Source organism: Bos javanicus, chromosome 29 (assembly GCF_032452875.1).
Source record: "Bos javanicus breed banteng chromosome 29, ARS-OSU_banteng_1.0, whole genome shotgun sequence".
Taxonomy (NCBI): domain Eukaryota; kingdom Metazoa; phylum Chordata; class Mammalia; order Artiodactyla; family Bovidae; genus Bos; species Bos javanicus.
In genome coordinates, this window is record NC_083896.1 from 19,030,325 (window position 1) to 19,054,468 (window position 24,144).

General features: G+C 38.4%; 1 protein-coding gene across 10 annotated transcripts in view; it reads left to right on the top strand.

The window, feature by feature from the left end:
- Nucleotides 1-24,144, top strand: part of LOC133241095 (glycerophosphodiester phosphodiesterase domain-containing protein 4-like) — a 173,786-nt gene that overhangs the window by 92,458 nt on the left and 57,184 nt on the right. For 9 of the 10 annotated variants that reach the window (XM_061406179.1, XM_061406181.1, XM_061406176.1 and 6 more), the window contains 2 exons: nucleotides 21,678-21,899; nucleotides 22,819-22,973. In XM_061406179.1, the coding sequence (XP_061262163.1) occupies nucleotides 21,678-21,899; nucleotides 22,819-22,973 (377 nt within the window). The remainder of the gene's footprint in view (nucleotides 1-21,677; nucleotides 21,900-22,818; nucleotides 22,974-24,144) is intronic. The other variant, XM_061406178.1, reaches the window with a different exon arrangement.

The window sequence follows — 24,144 nt, forward strand, 5'->3', positions numbered from 1 at the left end:
TGGATTGCCCAGCAGGGAACTTTGACCTCACCCCTCCTATATGTCTCATGATTTCTTCTTTATATATTACTTGTAGATTTTTTTTTTTTCCTGCTCAATTCTGCTCTTTCTCATAAATAGTTGCTCTGTAAATAGTTGTAATTTTGGTGAACCCAGGAGAGGAAGTGAACTGAAGGTCTTCCTACTCTGTTATCTTGGCCAATCTCTCTGTAAAGCTTTTTCTAAAAATTAAAAAACAACTTTAAAATTTTATTTTAAGTTGGAGGATAATTTCTTTACAACATTGTGTTGCTTTGTGCTGTACCACACACAGATCAGCCATAAGTATTTATTTATATCCCTTCCCACTTGAGCTACCCCCCAACCATCCCACCCCTATAGGTCTTCACAGAGCACTGAGTTGGGCTCCCTGTGTTATGTAGCAGCTTCCCACTAGTGATCTATTTTATACATCAGATCAGGTCAGATCAATTGCTCAGTCGTGTCCGACTCTTTGTGACCCCATGAATCGCAGCACGCCAGGCCTCCCTGTCCATCACCAACTCCCGGAGTTCACCCAGACTCACATCCATCGAGTCAGTGATGCCATCCAGCCATCTCATCCTCTGTCGTCCTCTTCTCCTCTTGCCCCGAATCCCTCCCAGCATCAGAATCTTTTCCAGTGAGTCAACTCTTCGCATGAGGTGGCTAAAGTACTGGAATTTCAGCTTTAGCATCATTCCTTCCAAAGAAATCCCAGGGCTGATCTCCTTCAGAATGGACTGGTTGGATCTCCTTGCAGTCCAAGGGACTCTCAAGAGTCTTCTCCAACACCACAGTTCAAAAGCAGTGTATATATACTTCAGTGTTACTCTCTAAATTCGTCCCACTCACTCCGTCCCACCCAAGCCCATACTCTACATCTGTGTCTGTATTCCTGTCCTACAAATAAGTTCCTCAGTACCATTGTGTATAGTTTTCTTTTTTTATAGCTTTTTAAATTGGTGGTTTTCCATGATAGTGTACTCAATTTCCCCCCTTTTAAATGTTTTTATTTTGTGGTTACCATGCATTTGGGAGTGCTCAGTTGCTCAGTCATGTCTGACTCTTTGCAACCCTGTGGAGTGTAAACTTCCAGTCTCCTCTGTCTATGGGATTTTTCTGGCAAGAATATTGGAATGGGTTGCTATTTCCTCCGCTAGGGGATCTACCTCACTCAGGGACTGAATCTGTGTCTCCTGCTTCTCCTGCATTGCAGGAGGATTTTTTACTACTGAGCCACTGGGGAGGCCCCGTGGTTATTGTGAAGTTGCATAAAATATCTAATAAATTAAAGTCCTTTTTTACTGATAGCAATTTATCTTCATTTACTCATATGGGTCCTATCCTTTTGTTCTTCCCCTTTTATAATTTTGCTGCCAGAAATTATCTTTTTATGCTGTGAGTTCATTACTGAAATACAGTAGCTTTAGTTTGTATTAGTGATTTTTTCCCTGTAACTTTTATGCAGGGAAAAATTGTTTTAATTTAAACAATTAAAATTAAATGTTTAAACCTTTTCTAAAATAGAGTTACATTTTCCTAATCCTGTTTATCACTTTACTCAGAGTTTTGTGAACTTTTGTCTTTTCAGATAGAAGAGTTCCTTTCAACAGTTCTTGTAGGGCAGGTTTGATGGAGGTGAACTTCCTCAGCTTTTGTTTATCTAGGAAAGCCTTGATTTCTTCTACATATCTGAAGGATAACTTTGCTTGATAGAGTATTCTGTCATTTTTAGCTTTCAATATTTTCTGTGTGTCATTCTACTCCCTCCTTGCCTGTAGAGTTTCTGTTGAGAAATTAGATGATTGTCTAGTGGTTTTTGTTGTTGTGGTTCTTAGGTTACTCCCCCTCCACATCCTCATAGCAGTCCTTAAGATTTTTTTCTGTATCATTGACTTTTGATAGCTTCCTTATAATGAGTCTTGGAGAATGTCGTTTTGCACTGAGATAATAAGATGTTCAATTAAATTCATGGATTTGTAAGTCTTGGTCTTTGCCCAGGATTGGAATTCCTCAGCTATTATTTCCTTTGCTCCCTTTCTTTTTCTCTTTCTGGTGTATTTATTATTCTTATGTTGGCTCTCATAATGGAGTCTGATAGCTCTTGCAGGGATTTTTTTTTTTTTTTTTTACTTTCAAAATCCTTGGTTCTTTCTCATCTTCTGCTGAAATTATTTTTTGATTCCTGTCTTAGCTCACTTACTCTCTCTTCCATCTGACCTACTCTATTTTCAGTGAATTCTACTGCATTTGTTGAGTTCTTTGACTCTAGAATTTGTGTTTGGTTCTTTTTTAAAATTGGAAACTTCTCAAATGTCAAAAAAGAAGAAACCCTCTAAATAACCCATAGGTAAAAGATAATTGTCAAGGGAAGTTAGAAAATACTTTGCACTGAAAGAAAATAAAAATACAGCATATTAAAATTGGTGGCCTACAACTAAACAATGCTTAGAGGAAAAAGTCTTGGATTATCTGCTTATTTTAAGAGTCTCCAGTAAATAATTTAAGCTTTCTCTTTAAGAAATTAGAAAAAGAAAAGCAAATCAAGCAAAAAATAAACAGAAGAAAAGACATAATAAACAACAGAAATCAATGAAATAGAAACAGAGAAGCACAACGCATCAGTGAAACAAAAATGTGTTCTTTTAAGAGATCAACAGGATTGATAAATCTCTATAGTCAACTGGGATTTTGGCCTCCATGGTGGCTCAGCTGGTAAAGAATTTGCCTGAAATACCAGAGACGTGGGTTCGATCCCTGGATTGGAAGGATCCCCTGGAGGAGGGCATGCAACCCACTCCAATATTCTTACCTGGAGAATCCTTATGGACAGAGGAGCCTGGTGGGCTACAGTCCATGGGATTGCAAAGACTTGGACACAGGTGAGTGACTAAGCACAACATAGAATTTTCTATGAACAACTCTGTGCAAATAAAGGTGATAATTTAAATGAAATGGAACAATTCTTTAAAGATGCAAACTACCTAAAGTCACTCAAGAAGAAGTACATAACCTAAATAGTATTAAACCTATTAAATAAACTGAATTTGTAGTGGAAATACTTCCAATAGAAAATTCCATTTGGTGATGTATTCACTGGCGAATTCTACAAAATACACAAGAAATTAGACTGTTTCTTATTCTACAGATATTTTCCACAAAATAGAAGAAGAAAGAATAATCTCTAATACATTTTTATGATATCAGCATTTCTGTGATAACAGATCTCTAAAAAGGCATTTGAAGAAATATTTTTTAGGCTGTGCCATGGGACATGTTGGATCTTAGTTCCCTGACTAGGGCTTGAACCTGTGTTCCCTGCATTGGGAGCATGAAGTCCTAGCCACTGTACCACCAGGGAAGTTCCAGTCAATTGAAGAAATTTTGAGAATGGTATCCCTTGTGGATAAAATGTAAAAGTACTCAACAAAATATTAACAAACTGAATAGAGTAATATATAAGAAGAATAATATGTCATGACCAAAAGGGTTTTATCCTGAGAATGCAAATCTGGTTCACAATTGAACATCAGTAAATTTTACAATATTAACATATACAAAGAAGGAAATAATATAATCATCTTCATATATGCAGAAAAATCATTTGATAAAGTTAAACATCTAGTCTTGATAAATTATCTCAGAAAACTGAAAATAGAAACTTTCTTAACAGCTACCAGTATACTAAATGGTGAAAGACTGAACTCATTTCCATAAGACCTGGAAAAAGGGAGCATGCCTCATCACTCTACTCAACATCATGTTGTTAGTCCTAGTCTGTGCAATAAGTGAGGAAAAAAGCATACTGATTGCAAAGGCAGAAATAGAACTATTTCTATTTGCAGAGAACCTAATTGTTTATGTATAAAATACTGAGGAATCTACAAAAATACCCAAGAATTAATAGGTGAGTTTAGGGTGAACACAGAATACAAAGTCATTATTTAAAGAAACCCCCCCCCCCCAACCTCCTTAATCTAACAGAGGGGACTTCCAGTTTCAACTTTGATATGCAAAGAGCTTGGAAGCTGTCACTCTTCCCCTTAAAAAAACAAACAAACAAAAAAAAGTAAGTGAATTGAAAACCACACATCCAGGAGCTTCGGACAACATCAAGCAAGATAAATACCAAAAAGATCTGTATCTAACCATGTTATATTTAAATTGCAGAAAACCAAAGACAAAAGGATCCAGAGAGAGGGATAAAAATCCCTACCTACAGAGGATCAAAGATAAGAATTATACCAGACTTCTCATCAGAAACCATGCAAATAAGAAAAAAATATACTATTTATAAAGTTAAAAGAAACCCACTAACCTAAAATTATATATCGAGAAAAATTATTCTTCAAAATTAAAGAACTGAAGACTTTCTCAAACAAAAACATAATTTATCACCAAGAGAATTACCTTGCAAGAAACATCAAAAGAAGTTCTAAAGTGAGAAGGAAAATGATGTAGGTCAGAAACTTGGATCTACATGAAAAAAAGGGCATCAGAGAATGAATAAATGACACTAAAAAGTAAAATATTTTATTTTTCTTGTTCAGCATAAACTTCTGGTAGAAAATGTAGATGACAATTGCAGTGACTCTGGATTAGGTAGAGTTCTTAGAACAACAAAAGCATGATCCTTAAAAGAAAAAAAAATGATAAGTTGATCCTCATCGAAATGAAAAACTTTTGCCCTCTGAAATACATTGTTTTCTCACAGCCACAAAATGTCAGAAAGTATTTTCAAATCACATATCTGACAAAGGACTTCTGTCTAGAATATATTAAAAACTCAAATTTGAAAATAAGAAATTAAGCCTAAAAATGGCCAAATATTTGATTAACTACTTCACCAAAGATGAATGGATGGCACATGGATGACAAATAAGCACATGAAAAGATGCTCAATTAATCATTAAGGAAATGTAAGTTTAAGCCACAATGAGATATTACTGTAAAACCTATAGAATGACTTTAAAAAACCTTAGAGAATATGGATCAATTGGACTCCCATGCATTGCTAGTGGGAATGCAAAATCAGACAGCCAACTCTGGAAAACCATTTGACTGTTGTTTGTAATGATAAACATATACTTAACAAAGACTTTAAAACAAGGAATAGTGCCAAGATTAAAAGTAATATGGAGCACAGCAAACATATCTAATTGTTTCTGGCATCCTTCTTGCTTGTAAGTACTATAATTTGTATAGCATGAAGAAGTCAACCTTTGATACTTTGGAATCCAAGAGATGACACATAATTTGGGTTGCAGAAGTATTTAGTAGTTTTACAGTTGACATTTGAACAACATGGGCTTGAACTGCATATGTCTACTTTTATGCAGATTAAAAAAAATGCATGCTAAGTACTACACCATCTGTGGTTCATTGAATCTGCAGATGCAGAACTGGATGAAAAGGACTGACTATAAAGTTATAGTCAGATTTTTAACTGTGTGGGGATCAGCACCTCTAACTCCTGTGTTCAAGGAGTTCTATATTTCTGAAATTAGAGTCCTGTTTGGAAGTTGATATAAAAAAATATTAATTGCAGTGTGTTTGTCATGTAAGAATATTAAGTATTTGAGAACAACAAATGTTTGTAGTTTTACTCTCTATTAAGCCAAATACAATGTTCTAAGACAAAAATAGCAGAAAGTAACATAATTTTAAGGACTTGAATTACTTCAGAAATGAGGAGTTTTTGTTTGTATTTAAGAACAATACCAGGCATGCTAAAGTCAACCCAAAGCACATAGTTATTCTGGGAAAAATATAGGACCTCTACAATTTGGAGAGATGACCCACATGTAAATAAAGATTTAGTCCATATTTTAAGGAGAAGAGTGAATACTGAATGATCAGTTTGTCATTTTAACAAAGAGAAAATTGAATTACAATCTTGCAGTAATATTTGTTGGTAAAGGATTCAGAAGACTTTAAAACATCTTAAATGAGTTTATTTCTGAACCAACTTTGGCAAAACTTTAATGCATTTAAGTGATACCACATTCATTATTTTCACCTCAGTTCAGTTCAGTTCTGTCACTCAGTCGTGTCCGACTCTTTGCGACCCCACGAATTGCAGCACGCCAGGCTTCCCTGTGCATCACCAACTTCCGGAGTTCACACAAACTCATGTCCATTGAGTCGGTGATACCATCCATCCATCTCATCCTCTGTTGTCCTCTTCTCCTCCTGCCCCCAATCGCTCCCAGCATCAGCGTCTTTTACAATGAATCAACTCTTTGCATGAGGTGGCCAAAGTATTGGGGTTTCAGCTTCAGCACCAGTCCTTCCAATGAACACCCAGGACTGATCTCCTTTGGGATGGACTGGTTGGACCTCCTTGCAGTCCAAGGGGCTCTCAAGAGTCTTCTCCAACACCACAGTTCAAAAGCATCAATTCTTCAATGCTCAGCTTTCTTCACAGCCCAACTCTCACATCCGTACGTGACCACTGGAAAAATCATAGCCTAGACTATGGGTCTTTGTTGGCAAAGTAATATCTCTGCTTTTCAATATGCTATCTAGGTTGGTCATAACTTACCTTCCAAGGATTTAAGCGTCTTTTAATTTCATGGCTGCAGTCACCATCTGCAGTGACTTTGGAGCCCCCCAAAATAAAGTCTGACACTGTCTCCACTGTTTCCTCATCTATTTCCCATGAAGTGATGAGACCGGATGCCATGATCTTTGTTTTCTGAATGTTGAGCTTTAAGCCAACCTTTTCACTTTCCTCTTTCACTTTCATCAAGAGGCTTTTTAGTTCCTCCTCACTTTCTGCCATAAGGGTAGTGTCATCTGCATATCTGGAGTTATTGATATTTCTCCTGGCAATCTTGATTCCAGCTTGTGCTTCTTCCAGCTCAGCGTTTTTCATGATGTACTCTGCATATAAGTGTGTACACCCATGGTGGATTCATGTTGATGCATGGCAAAACCAATACAATATTGTAAAGTAAAAAAAAATAAAAATTCTATTCTGTCAAAAAAAAAAGCAAGTTGAACTGCTAAATGAATAAATAAATAAATAGTAATATTATCCAACAACAACAAAAAATAAGCAGGGTGACAATATATAGTCTTGACATACTCCTTTTCCTATTTGGAACAAGTCTGTTGTTCCATGTCCAGTTATAACTGTTGCTTCCTGACCTGCATATAGGTTTCTCAAGAGGCAGGTCAGGTGGTCTGGTATTCCCATCTCTTTCAGAATTTTCCACAGTTTATCGTGATCCACATAGTCAAAGGCTTTGGCATAGTCAATAAAGCAGAAATAGATGTTTTTCTGGAACTCTCTTGCTTTTTTGATGATCCAGCAGATGTTGCCAATTTGATCTCTGGTTCCTCTGCCTTTTCTAAAACCAACGTGTACATCTGGAAGTTCACAGTTCACGTACTGCTGAAGCCTGGCTTGGAGAAGTTTGAGCATTACTAGCGTGTGAGATGAGTGCAATTGTGCGGTAGTTTGAGCATTCTTTGGCATTGCCTTTCTTTGGGATTGGAATGAAAACTGACCTTTTCCAGTCCTGTGGCCGCTGCTGAGTTTTCCCAATTTGCTGGCATATTGAGTGCAGCACTTTCAAAGTGTCATCTTTCAGGATTTGAAATAGCTCAACTGGAATTCCATCACCTCCACTAGCTTTGTTCATATTTTTACTTATCATAAACTAAAGCAAAGACTGTAGGAGGGGCAAAATTGCATTTAGAATCAAACCCCATACCTGCCAGAGACACTCAGAGGGCTCAAATATAACCTTGTGCACACCAGGAGACCCCACAGAGACTGAGACAGAACTGCCTTTGAATGTTTGAGTGTCTCCTGTGGAGGTACGGGTCTGAAGTGGCCTGCTGCAGGGTCAGGGGCTCTGGGTGCAGCAGACCTGGGTGTGGCATAAGGCCTGTTGGAGGAGGTTGCCATTAACCCCACCATAGAGCCACCAGAACTTACACAGGACTGGGGAAACACTCTTGGAGGACACAAACAAAACCTTGTGCACAACAGGACCCAAGAGAAAGGAGCAGTGATCCTACAAGAGACAGACCCAGACTTGCCTGTGAGTGTCCAGAAGTCACCAGAGGTGTTGTGGGTCTGTGGTGGCCTGCTGCAGGGTCTGGGGCACTCACTGTGGCAGTGTGTGCAGAGGAACTTTTGAAGGAGGTCGCCTTAGTCTTCATTACTTCCACCATAGCTTGGTCTCAGATTACATAATAGGGAGGGAACACAGCCTTGCCCATCAACAGAAAATTGAATTAAAGATTTACTTAGCATGGCCCCTTTTCGTACTGTTTCAACATATGCTGGATCATCGAAAAAACAAGAGTTCCAGAAAAACATCTACTTTGGCTTTATTGACTATGCCAAAGTCTTTGACCACATGGATCACCACAAACTGTGGAAAATTCTGAAAGAGGTGGGAATACCAGACCACCTAACCTGCCTCTTGAGAAATCTGTATGCAGGTCAGGAAGCAACAGTTAGAACTGGACATGGAGTCTGGTTCCAAATAGGAAAAGGAGTACATCAAGGCTGTATATTGTCACCCTCATTATTTAACTTATATGCAGAGTACATCATGAGAAATGCTGGGCTGGATGAAACACAAGCTGGAATGAAGATTTCTGGGAGAAATATCAATAACCTCAGATATGCAGATGATACCACACTTATGGTAGAAAACTAAGAAGAACTGAAGAGCTTCTTGATGAAAGTAAATGATAGTGAAAAAGTTGGCTTAAAGCTCAACATTTAGAAAACTAAGATCATGGCATCTAGTCCCATCACTTCATGGAAAATAGATGGGGAAACAGTGGAAGCAGTAGCAGACTTCATTTTTCAGGATCCAAAATCACTGCACATGGTGACTGTAGCCATGAAATTAAAAGACGCTTACTCCTTGGAAGAAAAGCTATTAACCTAGCTATTAACCTAGACAGCTTATTAAAAAACAGAGACATTACTTTGCCAACAAAGGTCTGTCTAGTCAAGGCTATGATTTTCCCAGTGGTCATGCATGGATGTGAGAGTTGGACTGTGAAGAAAGCTGGGCATCAAAGAATTGATGCTTTTGAACTGTGATGTTGGAGAAGACTCATGAAAGTCCCTTGGACTACAGGGTGTCTAACCAGTCCACCCTAAAGAAATCAGTCCTGAATATTCATTGGAAGAAATGATGTTGAAGCTGAAACTCCAATACTTTGGCCACGTGATGCAAAGAACTGACTCATTTGAAAAGACTCTGATGCTGGGAAAGATTGAAGGCAGGAGAGGAGGGGGATGACAGAGGATGAGGTGGTTGGATGGCATCACCGACTCAGTAGACATGAGTATGAGTAAGCTCTGAGAGTTGGTGATGGAAAAGGAGGCCTGGCGTGCTGCAGTCCATGGGGGTCGCAAAGAGTTGGACACGACTGAACATCTGAACTGAATTGAGCATGGCCCACCCATCAGAACAAGACCTAGTTTCTGCCACAGTCTCTCCAATCAGGAAGCTTCCATAAGCCTCTTATCCTTATCCCTTAGAGGGGAGACAGAATGAAAACCACAGTAACAGAAAACTAACCAATCTGATCACATGGCCACAGCCTTGTTTAGCTCAATGAAACTATGAGCCATGCTTTATAGTGTCACCCAAGATGGATGGGTCATGGTGGAGAGTTCTGACAAAACGTGGTCCACGGGAGAAGTGAATGGCAAACCACCTCAGTGTTCTTGCCCTGAGAGTCCCATGAACAGCATGAAAAGGCAAAAAATTAGTACATGAAAGATGACTTCTCCAGGGGAGAAGAGAAATGCTACTGGGGAAGAGTGGAGAAATAATTCCAGAAAGAATGAAGAGACAGAGCCAAAGTGAAAATAACACCCATCTGTGGATGTGATGGGAGATGGAAGTAAAGTCTGATGCTGTAAAGAGCAATATTGCATAGGAACCTGGAATGTTAGGTTCATGAATCAAGGTAAATTGAAAGTCGTCAAACAGGAGATGGCAAGAGTGAACATCGACATTTTAGGAATCAGTGAACTAAAATGGCCTGGAATGGGTGAATTTAACTCAGATGCCCATTATATCTACTGCTGTGGGCAAGAATCCCTCAGAAGAAGTGGAGTAGCCATCGTAGTCAACAAAAGAGTCCAAAATGCAGTATTTGGATGCAATCTCAAAAACAACAGAATGCTCTCTGTTCGTTTCCAAGGTAAACCATTCAATATCACAGTAATCCAAGTCTATGCCCTGACCAGTAATGCTGAAGAAGCTAAGTTGACCAGTTCCATGAAGACCTACAAGACCTTCCAGAACTAATACCCCCAAAATATGTCCTCTTCATTATAGGAGGCTGGAATACAAAAGTAGAAAATCAAGAGCTACCTGGAGTTTAACAGGCAAATTTAGCCTTGGAATACAAAATGAAGCAGGGCAAAGGCTAACAGAGTTTTGCCAAGAGAATGTGCTGGTCATAGCAAACACCTTCCAACAACACAAGAGAAGACTCTATTAACCATCACCAGATGGTCAAACTGAAATGAGATTGTTGATTAACTTTGCAGCCAAAGATGGAAAAGCTGAATACAGTCAGCAAAAACAAGACTGGGAGCTGACTGTGGTTCAGATCATGAGGTCCTTGTTGCAGAATTCAGACTTAAGTTGAAGGAAGTAGGGAAAACCAGTAGATCATTCAGGTATGGCCTAAATCAAATCCCTTGTGATTATACAGTGGAAGTGAGAAATAGATTTAAGGGACTAGATGTGATAGATAGAGTGCCTGATGAACTATGGAATGAGGTTCGTGACATTGTACAGGAGACAGGGATCCAGACCGTCCCCATGGAAAAGAAATGCAAAAAAGCAAAATGGCTGTCTGGGAGGCCTTACAAATAGCTGTGAAAAGAAAAGAAGAGAAAAGCAAAGGAGAAAAGGAAAGATATAAGCATCTGAATGCAGAGTTACAAAGAATAGCAAGGAGAGATAAGAAAGCCTTCCTCAGTGATCAATGCAAAGAAATAGAGGAAAACAACAGAATGGGAAAGACTAGAGATCTCCTCAAGAAAATTAGAGATACCAAGGGAACATTTCATGCAAAGATGGGCTCGATAAAGGACAGAAATGGTATGGACCTGACAGAAGCAGAAGATATTAAGGAGAGGTGGCAAGAATACACAGAAGAACTGTACAAAAAAGAGCTTCACGACCCAGATAATCATGATGGTGTTATCACTCATCTAGAGCCAGACAACCTGGAATGTGAAGTCAAGTGGGCCTTAGAAAGCATCACTAAGAACAAAGCTAGTGGAGGTGATGGAATTCCAGTTGAGCTCTTTCAAATCCTGAAAGATGATGCTGTGAAAGTGCTGCACTCAATATGTCAGCACATTTGGAAACGTCAGCAGTGGCCAGAGGACTGGAAAAGGTCAGTTTTCATTCCAATCCCAAAGAAAGGCAATGCCAAAGAATGCTCAAATTAACTCACAGTTGCACTCATCTCACATACTAGCAAAGTAATGCTCAACATTCTCCAAGCGAGGCTTCAGCAGTATGTGAACCAAGAATTTCCAGATGATCAAGCTAGATTTAGAAAAAAGCCAGAGGAACCAGACCAACCTCCACTGGATCATCGAAAAAGGAAGAGAGTTCCAGAAAAAACATCTACTTCTGCTTTATTGACTACACCAAAGCCTTTGACCATGTGGATCACAACAAACTGTGGAAAATTCTGAAAGAGATGGGAATACCAGACCACCTGACCTGTCTCCTGAAAAATCTGTATGCAGGTCAAGAAGCAACAGTTAGAACTGGTCATGGAACAACAGACTGGTTCCAAATTGGGAAAGGAGTATGTCAAGGCTGTATATCATCACCCTCCTTATTTAACTTATATACCGAGTACATCATGCAACATGCTGGGCTGGATGAATTACAAGCTGTAATCAAGACTGCCAGGAAAAATATCAATAACCTCAGATATGCAGATGACACCATTATCATAGAAAGCGAAGAAGAACTAAAGAGCCTCTTGATGAAAATGAAAGAGGAGAGTGAAAAAGTTAGCTTAAAGCTCAACGAAAAGTAAGATCATAGCATCTAGTCCCATCACTTCATGGGAAATAGATGGGGAAACAATGGAAAGAGAGACAAACTTTATTTTTGGGGGCTCCAAAATCACTGCAGATGGTGACTGCAGCCATGAAATTAAAAGACGCTTGCTCCTTGGAAGAAAAACTATGATCAGCCTAGGCAGCATATTAAAAAGCAGAGGCATTACTTTGCCAACAACAGTCCATCTAGTCAAAGCTATGGATTTTCCAGTATGGATGTGAGAGTTGGAGTAGAAAGAAAGCTGAGTGCCAAGGAATTGATGCTTTTGAACTGTGGTGTTGGAGAAGACTCTTGAGAGTCCCCTGGACTGCAAGGAGATCCAACCAGTCCATCCTAAAGGAAATCAGTCCTGAATATTCATTGGAAGGACTGATGCTGAAGCTGAAACTCCCAATACTTTGGCACATGATGAGAAGAACTGACTCATTTGAAAAGACCCCGATGCTGGAAAAGATTGAAGGCAGGAGGAGAAGCGGATGACAGAGGATGAGATGGTTGGATGGCATTGCCTACTTGATGAACATCAGTTTGAGCAAGCTCTGGGAGTTGGTGAAGGACAGGGAAGCCTGGTGTGCTGCAGTCCATGAGGTCACAAATAGTTGTACACGAGTGAGTGACTGAACTGTACTGGAAAGTAAACATAGTTCACTTTCTCTCATATTTTCTATAACTTACTGTACCCACCTATTTGTCTTTAGTTGTTGTTATTCAGAACAACCGAATACTTTGTATCAGCTGTATCACTAAACACACTATTTAGTTCAGTTTTTTCTTTGCATAAAAAGATTTCTTGGTGAAGAAGGTAGTTTGTTAACATACATTCCAGAACAGTCTTGCCATCTCATTCTTTACTGATAATGAATACCCTCATTCTAGCATGATACCTATAGTGGGAAATAATACACCCAAGAAAGGAGTCTTAGCATGAGGACTGAATTTTTGCCTGGAATTTGTCATGAACAGTTGGGTGTCACTTATCATTTCCCTGTTTGGTGAATCATTAGGCATGTCACTTATCATGTTTAATATAAAGTTTTGAGGTCAAATTAAATAATGCATTTGAAGTTTTCTGCAAATTTTGTCTTATTGTTACTGTAGTCCAACTATAAGAAGGTCACTTTTCAGTGACTGCTGTCGTGGAACTTTTATCATTTTTTTTTCTTAAGTGTAATGACTTTATTTTGTGAAAAAGACAAGAAAATGTGTAGGTAGTGAGAGCTTCGGATGGGAACTTATGTCATGTTTTATTTGTCTGTCTTATCTCCCTTACTAAACTGTGAATGTCTTGAGAGCATGATTTGTGTTTTATGAGCACATGGTGTAAGTTGCTGAAGGAATGATTGTCTTGTATATGGGGCTTAGTAGGCAAATACGTTTGTTATACCTATTTCTTCTCTCTCAGTGTTGTTGAAAACGTACAGTTAATGGCACTAGTAATTTTACCAAAGCACTTCAAGTAGCATCCACTGCTGCAAAATCAAGTCCAATGCAAGTAATTGTAATTGCTTCAATGGACACCATCCACCCAATGGAGCTACAGCAGAAATGGTGCTGTTAACAGTGTTGCTAGTTGGTCAAAAGTGAATATAGGGCTTTTTAAATTTTCCATTACTTTTCAGGCTAAAGAATTTAAATTGTTTTATTGTCTTCCAATGACTTGGGCTATGTTATTTATTATACCATAATAAATTATATATTTATTATGTCAGCCAAAGTAAAAGACAAATTTTTGATAATTACTTTGAATTATTCAGTTCCTGATAATGGGCTCACTATCCTTAGAAGGCTGTTTCCTAGGAAATATGCTATTTTTTTCAGTCTCTTTATAAGCAGATATTGTTTTCTGAGAGTTTGGGGAGTCCTGCAATTGGAAAGGATGCAACAGCCCTATAGAACATTTAATCTTGTTTTGGGTTAATGTCAAAAAGCCTGATTCCCACATATTAGAAAACTATAGGAGTTATACAAGAGGCACAGCTAAATTTACTGAAGTTTTATGTACTTTTTTTTTAAAAGAATTGTCATGACAAACATTCATTATTACACCCCAAGCATTTTTTAAAATCTTCTACTGCTAGATCAAGGCTATTTCACTTCATTTAGGTATTACTTACACAAATAGTCATTACTGATAAAATTGGTATAGTAGGTTGATTGGTGACACCAAAAAAGATACAGTCACACCATACTCCCTAGAACCTGTGACTGTTACCATAAAGGCAAACAATGTGATTAAGTTAAGGATCTGGAAAGTAGGAGCTTATCCTGGATTGTCTGGGTGGACCCTAAATATAATCACGTATTGTTGTAATGAAGAGACAAGGGGAGAATAGATGTACACATAAGGGCAACCAAACAGAGAGGGGAAGTGATGTAATCACGGAGGTAAGAATTGGAGTGATGTGGCTATTAGCCAAAGAAGGCCAAGGAATGCTAGCAGTCACCTGAAGCTTGCAGAGACAAAAAACAGATTTCCCCCCAGAGCCAACAGGGTGAGCATGGGCCTGCCAACACCTTGATTTTAGACTTCCGGCTTCCAAACTGTGAAAGAATACATTTTTCTAAGATTACCATGTTTCCATTAATGATGGAATTCTTGAGTTCAATACATTGGTCTGTCTTCTCTATAAGAGGCCCTTGTCTAAGGGCATTAGTCAGAGCATTCTGTTTCGTATGATCTGCCAAAACATTTCCTCTAAGTGGAGCTCTAGTTTTAGCACAGCAGTTTATTTGGGGAGCTGCAAAACATCTAGTAATACGTGTGTTTATTATTCATTTTTGATATGACTGAAGAGGTTGGGCTTCCCAGGTGGCGCTAGTGGTAAAGAACCTACCTGCCAGTGCAGGAGACACAAGGGCTGTGGGTTTGATCCCTGGGTCAGGAAGATCCCCTGGAGGAGGGCATGGCAACTCATTCCAGTATTTTTGCCTGGAGAATCCCAGGGACAGAGGAGCCTGGCTGGTTACAGTCCATAGGATCCAAAGAGTCAGACTCAAATGAAACAACTTAGCATGAAGAGATTAAGAATCTTTTTCCCTGTAGCATTCTATAGTTGTGAGCCACTTGAAAAGCAAAAAACAGTTATTTTTAATAATCAATCCCACATGTCCTAGAGAGAGCCGTAATTTTGGCCAATTGAGCCAATTTGTTGTTTGGTAATGGACTTGGGATTCTGTAAGAGAGTCTAGAAAAATTGCATAATTGACCTGTTATTACCTTTTTTCATTTTTAAGTTTAACCAACAGTAAATAACATTAAACCAAGATTTGATTTAGGGGCATCCAAAAGATATGTTCCATGTATGGACAGTTCTCAAATTATAGAAATGATGAGATTCTCCTTTGTTGATTAGGATGATGCAGTTGCTGTATTAAGAGTGTGATATTAGTGAATGGTAATATGAAAAAGAGAAAATTAGTATTTGGTAATTAATCAACTAACTTAAAAATACTGGATATTTTAAGTTAGCAAGAGGGATTACATTGAATATGGTACCATATAATAGAAAGATGAACCTAGTGTGAGGTCTAAAGATTATTAGACTAGTTTTGCTAAAACTGCATGTTTTCCTAAGCCAAAGATAAAAAGCCTTGGATTCATTAGGCAGAATTTTTGATATATGTCAGGTTGTTAAATTAATACCCTTGGACTATGGCCTTCCATTTTACTTTCAAAAACAAAGATTTTGATGATCTGGAAGAAATATTTTGAGATTGCTAAAGGTCTTTTTGTTTCCTGTGTTTTGGGAGAATGGTTCTAAGATGTTTGTGTAAGTCAACACACCTGTGTATTTCAAAAAAGCTTGCTACCTATACTCTGTAATATCCAGTTAATCCCAGAAATCATCTTAATTGTCTTTAGTATTTGACCATGGATAATTTGGTTAATTTATAATCTCTCATTAAATTATTTCTCTCCTTAGCTAATATGTCATGACCTGGATCCAGGGCTTTACAAACTATGGCCTGCTGTTCAGATGCAGCCCACTGACTATTTTTGTACAGCTTGTGAGCTCAGAATGGTTCTTGTATTTTTGAACGGTTGAAGGAGAATCAAAAGAATAATGTTTCCTGACATGTTAAAATTATATAAAACTCAAATTTTGATTTCCATAAATAAAGTTTGATTGGAACATAGCCATGCTTATTCACTTACGAATTGTTTATGGCTGCTTTTGTCTTATAATAGAGTTGAATGGTTGTGACAGAGACTAACAAAACCAAAAATCTTTAGTGTATGGCCCTTCACAGAGTAAGTTTGATGAATTCTGTATGATGAACTGTTATTTTGTGGAGTTAAAATTTCTCCTTAGAAACTGTGAGAATGGAACTACAGAGTCAGTCTTAGAATTTCAAGTTTAGGTTACGAGATTACTGCATATCCTTAAGATCTTTTGTTTAAGACTTGAGAAAGTAGAGTGGGCCTTCTGTAAATGATAGAAATATAACTTTTCAAGTAAATTGTTGATTTTGCTCTGGTGAAAGCAATAAATAGTGGCTATTTTTATTAGCTGGAACATGGAAAGAAGTAAAGATAGAACCAAAGAGAGTACATACAGGTTAAGCAGTGCTAGAAAATGAGGTATAACTCTTTGGTTAATAGCTGACAGATATTGCTGGAGGACCACCACCTCAGTTTTGGTGTTTTTAAAAAACATGTAAAATAGACATATTGCTTGGACTAATACAAGAGATATTTAATTCTTGTTATATTGGCTTCCTTGGTGGCTCAGTGGTAAACAGTCTGCCTGCCAGTATAGGAATGCTGGAGGCACTGGTTCGATCCCTGGGCTGGGAAGATTCCCTGGGAGAAGGAAATGGCAACCCATTCCAGTATTCTTGCCTGGGAAAACCCATGGACAGAGGAGCCTGGAGGGATACAGTCTGTGGAGTCACAAAAGAGTCAGACATGACTTAGCAACTGAACAACAACAGCAAAGTTGACTTAAATCTGCTCCAACTTCAGCAGTAACAGGATTTTAGGCAACAGTGTCAATAGAGTCAATATGAACTCTAAGGAGTTTGACTCTAATTATTCTGCCTCTTTTCCCCTCAGGGATTCTGGTTGTTGTGGTTCAGTTGCTAAGTACCATGGATAATTATCTGATTGTTTTTTAAAATCAGTATACTAATGTCCACAGATACAATTTGATAATGTATATAGAATTTTCTGTGACTCCTGATAGTTATTTGTCTGTGGTACATTTCTTTTGTTGGTTCTTTTTGCAAAGTAGATTCCTAACAATAAGAATATGCCATAGATAAAAAAGGAGTGTTCCTATGTCATTTATAGAAAAGGACATGGAAAAGGACCTAGGATTGTTAGAAAATACCACTTCTTGGTTTTAGTACTCTGAGCAATCTGATTTTTTATGGTAGTGAGATTAATAATAAAGGTACCTATATCAACAAGAAAACTGTATTGTTCCTTCATACTTACATGTAGTTCTCATAATTGTCTGTTGAGTTGTATTGTTTCCCTCTAAGTGGCACCATTGGGCCAAATTTATAAATTTTCAGACTTCTAAACCAGTATAATACACTGGATCATTCGATGGCCCTTCTACTTGTAATTTTTCTAAGCATAGGCATAGAGAACCAAGTGTCTTTTAGTATTATTTTGAAAATGTTCAACTTTATATTGGAGATAATCTAAACTGGTATTTTCCTATTCCAGTTAATTTTTCTGAATAAGTCCACCTGTTTTATATATTGGGTTGGCCAAAATATTTCTTTGATATGGAAAACCTGGAATGAACTTTTTGGCCAACCCAATATAAAAAAAGAGGCTCAATTTACTTCAGATATTAGATCTACCTCATAATGGTGTTTAGAGATTACGGAAATATAGTTTTAAACTCTTCTATTGATTAATCTTTATAGTTTTGCTATTTTGTATTTTTCATCCACTTTATCATTAAAGGCTTCAGAAATAAATGTCCTTGTATAGAAGCAAGGTCTGATGCTGTAAAAAGCAATATTGCACAGGACCTGGAATGTTAGGTCCATGAATCAAGGCAAATTGGAAATGGTCAAACAGGAGATGGCAAGAGTGAACATCGACATTCTAGGAACCAGCGAACTAAAATGGACTGGAATGGGTGAATTTAACTCAGATGACCATTATATCTACTACTGTGGGCAGGAATCCCTCAGAAGAAATGGAGTAGCCATCATAGTCGACAAAAGAGTCCAAAATGCAGTACTTGGATGCAATCTCAAAAACGACAGAATGATCTCTGTTTGTTTCCAAGGCAAACCATTCAATAATATACAGTAATCCAAGTCTATGCCCCAACCAGTAATGCTGAAGAAGCTGAACGGTTCTAAGATGACCTACAAGACCTTTTAAAACTAACACCCCAAAAAGATGTCCTTTTCATTATAGGGGACTGGAATGCAAAAGTAGGAAGTCAAGAAACAATAGGAGTAACAGGCAAATTTGGCCTTGGAATATGGAATGAAGCAGGGCAAAGGCTAATAGAGTTTTGCCATGAGAATGCACTTGTCATAGCAAACACCCTCTTCCAACAACACAAAAGAAGACTCTACACATGGACATCACCAGATGGTTAACACTGAAATCAGATTGATTATATTCTTTGCAGCCAAAGATGGAGAAGCTCTATACAGTCAGCAAAAACAAGACTGGGAGCTGACTGTGGCTCAGATCATGAACTTCTTATTGCCAAATTCAGACTTAAATTGAAAAAAGTAGGGAAAACCACTAGACCATACAGGTATGACCTAAATCAAGTCCCTTATGATTATTCAGTGGAAGTGAGAAATAGATTTAAGGGACTAGATCTGATAGATAGAGTGCGTGATGAACTATGGAATGAGGTTCGTGACATTGTACCGGAGACAGGGATCAAGACCATTCCCATGGAAAAGAAATGCAAAAAAGCAAAATGGCTGTCTGGGAGGCCTTACAAATAGCTGTGAAAAGAAGAGAAGTGAAAAGCAAAGGAGAAAAGGAAAGATACAAGCATCTGAATGCAGAGTTCCAAAGAATAGCAAGAAGAGATAAGAAAGCCTTCCTCAGCAATCAATGCAAAGAAATAGAGGAAAACAACAGAATGGGAAAGACTAGAGATCTGTTCAAGAAAATTAGAGATACCAAGGGAACATTTCATGCAAAGATGGGCTCGATAAAGGACAGAAATGGTATGGGCCTACCAGAAGCAGAAGATATTAAGAAGAGGTGGCAAGAATACACAGAAGAACTATACAAAAAAGATCTTCATGACCCAGATAGTCACGATGGTATGATCACTCATCTAGAGCCAGACATCCTGGAATGTGAATTCAAATGGGCCTTAGAAAGCATCACTACGAACACAGCTAGCGGAGGTGATGGAATTCCAGTTGAGCTATTTCAAATCCTGAAAGATGATGCTGTGAAAGTGCTGCCCTCAATATGCCAGCAAATTTGGAAAACTCAACAGTGGCCACAGGACTGGAAAAGGTCAGTTTTCATTCCAATCCCAAAGAAAGGCAATGCCAAAGAATGCTCAAACTACCGCACAATTGCACTCATCTCACACGCTAGTAAAGTAATGCTCAAGATTCTCCAAGCCAGGCTTCAGCAATACGTGAACCGTGAACTTCCAGATGATCAAGTGCTTTAGAAAAGGCAGAGGAACCAGAGATCAAATTGCCAACATCTGCTGGATCATGGAAAAAGCAAGAGAGTTCCAGAAAAAAATCTATTTCTGCTTTATTGACTACGCCAAAGCCTTTGACTCTGTGGATCACAATAAACTGTGAAAAATTCTTCAAGTGATGGGAATACCAGACCACCTGACCCGCCTCTTGAGAAAACTATATGCAGGTCAGGAAGCAACAGTTAAAACTGGACATGGAACAACAGACTGGTTCCAAATAGGAAAATGAGTACGTCAAGGCTGTATATTGTCACCCTGCTTATTTAAATTATATGCAGAGTACATCATGAGAAACTCTGGGCTGGAAGAAGCACAAGCTGGAATCCAGATTGCCGGGGTCGCAAAGAGTTGGGCACGACTGAGTGACTGAACTGGACTGAACTGATAGTGCATTTCTTATTTTTTTTTTAAGTCATTCCAGGACTTTGAACAAATTATGCACAGCTGGGCTATTTAAATCCTTTCTTGATCTTTCCCATCCTGTTCTTTTAACAATTTTTTTTCCCCACACAAAGTTCTAACAATTAAGTGAATCAGTTGGTCTAGATCTGATAGAATCTAACAAAATGTTGTATTTCAAAGCAAATTTTTGTTTTTCCTGAGGATTAAGAAAACCTTTAATTATAGACCTCAACTCAGATGTAGAAGGGTTTAATTCTACACTTATAATCTGCTTTCAGGTATAGCATGGGAACAATGTTCAGTGTGATTGATTCTTTCTTGAGAAAAAGGTGAGAAAGGACAGGTTGCTTAGGAAGTAAAGGAAGTAAAAGAAATATGGTGGGAAGGAGAGAGAAGATAAAGTTGTATAGAGAAAAATATTGTTTTAGTCTTGGGAATATGTGGGGTGTAGCTACTGTGTCTTTCTCCTGAGAGACAGTGTTTAATCACTGACTTTACACACAAATGATCTAAAGTTGGCAAATGACAATAAAAGTAGCTATATTAATATAGCTAATACATGTATGGACTGAGGAATAAAATAAAATGCTGTGTATGGTGAAGAAATTATGACAGTGCCTACCATTAGGGAGTTGCCCTCCAGTAGAAGCAGTAGAGAGTGAGAAACTATTATGAACTGCGCTTCTCTGTGTACTGGACATGCTGCTAGGCCTGGTAAATATTTTATTATTGTTGATCTTCAAAATAATCCTAGAAATACACATATTACTCTCCCCTTCTCCATCTTATATCAGGATAATGAAAACTTAGAAATTTTAAATAGTTTTACCAGTGTTGCACAGCAAGAAGTACATGAAGCTAGGATTTGAATCTGATCTAGGATATATACAAATGAGTAGAAGACAGGATGAGACATGCAATTACAAAGGCATAAAAATTGTTCACTGTGGTTTAACAGCATTGAAGTCTCTTTAGTTTAGGAATATTTAAGTGGGCACTTCATGAAGTTGGTAGAATTTGAACTGGGTTTTGCAATTTGAGGGTAGGGTTTTTAACAGGTGGATAAATGGACTGAATTGAGTCCAGTTCAGTCTGAAGACAAAGCCTGCTTTCTTTCCATTACACAAAACCAGAACAGTGAGAGAATGTGTGGGAAGCCAGTGTGACTAAAAAGGAATTGTAATACTTTGAGGAGAGTTACAGAAAAAAGATTGAAAAGGAAGTTTAAGACAAGAACATGAGGAGACCTTCAGTGCAAATACAACAATATAGAATAAATCAACAATATAGGTTCTACAATATAGAATAAAGCATTCCAAATACCATGATTACCTATGGAGATTACATTTAATTTCTCTCCTTGGCAACTCTTATCTCAGGACCAGTATTACAGAGGGCCTGATGGGTAGGTTAAAATGGTAATTGGTGTGGGGCTAAAAGCAGGAGAATTGGAAAATGCTTTTGATGGGAGCCAGTGTTTTCTCTTATGTATTTTTAGATCAAACCATTTTTTGGTATGAAACCCTTATCAGAGGCTGACAGGGAAAGAGCAGAAAATCAGAAGATTCCAAAGCTAACTGAATTATTGGAACTTGCACAGAAGGAAAAAAAGTTTGTGATCTTTGATCTTTATGGCCCTGCACCAAATCATTCTCTCAGAGCTTTGTATGTCCACCATGTAGTAAGCACAATCCTTGACTCTCAGATTGAGCAACGTCTGGTATGTTTATCTCAGTATTTATGGTAGAGGTTGGTGGGTGGGTCGCGTGTCCCACGACAATAGCAGTTGAATCTGACCTACCTTGTAGCGCTTCCTTGGGATCCTTAAATAATTTTGCTCCCTATAAAAATGAAGATGACTATTTTATACAGCTATATTTGGCAATCTAAAGAATGACCCTGTTAAATTTGTATCAGTAGGGGAAAACATTGAGTCTGTTTGTTATTCAAAGCCAAATGAAATGTCACCCTTCTGTTAAAAGTGAATATGTGTTTAATGGCTGTATGATGTGACCTGCACCATCACCAACATACATTAGAAGGCCTGGGTATGGAACACTTAAGACTTTGAGGACTTGGCTTTCATTAATAATATAGAAAGGACATCTGGTTCTTATTTGAGCAGAGATTTGTTCATCATGTTTTTCAGAAGCTACTCTGCATTTGGGCAGTCATTCCAAATGTCAAATTCTCAGAATATGGAAGAATGCTATGAAAGAATCACATATGTGGGTTTTTTTTGCAAATAGAACTATTTCCACAGATGAGTCATAATAGCCTTCCCTGTTGGCAGGAAATGACCTCTCACAAAGATGATTTTTAGTATCAGTCAGAGGAGGAGTTTATGATTCTAACCTTTCTTCCATACCTACTTTAGCTAGTGTGGTGACACGGAGGACCCTTGGTTCCATGATGTTAACTGGGAAAACTCAGCTCCAGAGCAACCCTGGTGAAAGCCCCTTTATAAGAATTCATTAGACAGTATTAGTGAGGTTGACTCTTTCACTAAGGTCTAGAATCTGTCTGCTCCTTATAGACTGTTACCTATGCTGGAATGGGGCTCCTTCCATTCTACGTAGGGTCTGTTTGTACCTAGACAGCTGATTATCCTCTGAAAGACTTCCTGTTTCTCCTTACAGATTTTTTGGTTGCCAGGTTTTGAAAGGGAGTATGTCAAGAAAAAAGCTCCTGGTTTTCAGCAAGTGAGCCGGTTACACTCTGTTGAACGCCTCACAAAAGAAAATATCACTAGAATAAATGTTGACTACAAGAACTTGTTCTACAATGGGATGAGGTAAGCGTTTGACCACACTTTCCTCAGCACGTATTGCCTTATTTGCAGGAAATCTGCATCCCAGCCAAGCTACGTAGGTTCCTCCTCCCATCTCAGGATTTCCGTGTGTAGTTATCTTTCTGGAATCCCCTGTCTTCATCTTCTTATCCTTCCCTCACTCTGTGCCAACAAACATTTATCAAAGTTACACTCTGTTCCTGGAACGTGCTCTTCAGCCCCTTCTCCTTTATGCTTCAGTCTCTCATTCAGCACACCCTTTTGTGTGCTTGGTGTTTTTGTTGTTATATAAAGTGATCACTGAAGAGTAAGAACTCAAAAAGTGGTTGATTTCCTTCTGCCATTACCAGATGGATTGAAGTACCTAATAAATAACTTTGTAATCCAGATAGCCAGATTTCTCATAGATATAATTTGAAACATAATTAAATCATTATTAGAAAAACCCTTAAAACAGCCAAGCATGAGAAGAAACTGAAATTCTCCATCACCACATTTATAATTACATAGTCAGAGACAGAGTTTTCAGAATTAAAAGCACCTGAGAATAAAATGGTGACTTTTTCAGATTTAATTATTGATAGTCACTGCTTACATTAGTCCCTGTGTCGTTGTTGTTCAGTCACTAAGTCATGTCTGACTCTCTGTGACCCCATAGACTGCAGCACGCCAGACTTTCCTGTCCTTCACTGTCTCCTGGTGTTTGCGCAGACTTGTGTCCATTAAGTCAGTGATGCCATCCAGCCATCTCATCCTCTGTTACCCTCTTCTACTGCCTTCAGTCTTTCCTAGCATCAGCATCTTTTCCATTGTGTTGGCTCTTTGCATCAGGTGGTCAAAGTATTGAAACTTTAACTTCAGCATCAATTCTTCCAGTGAATATTCAGGTTGATTTCCTTTAGGATAGGGGATTCCCTCATAGCTCAGTTGGTAAAGAATCCGCCTGCAATGCAGGAGACCCCAGTTCAGTTTCTGAGTAGGGAAGATGCACTAGAGAAGGGATAGGCTACCCACTCCAGTATTCTTGGGCTTCCCTTGTGGCTCAGCTGGTAAAGAATCCGCCTGCAACGTGGGAGACCTGGGTTTGATCCCTGGATTGAGAAGATCCCCTGGAGAAGGGAAAGGCTACCCACTCCAGGGATCTGGCCTGGAGAATTCCATGGACTGTGTAGTC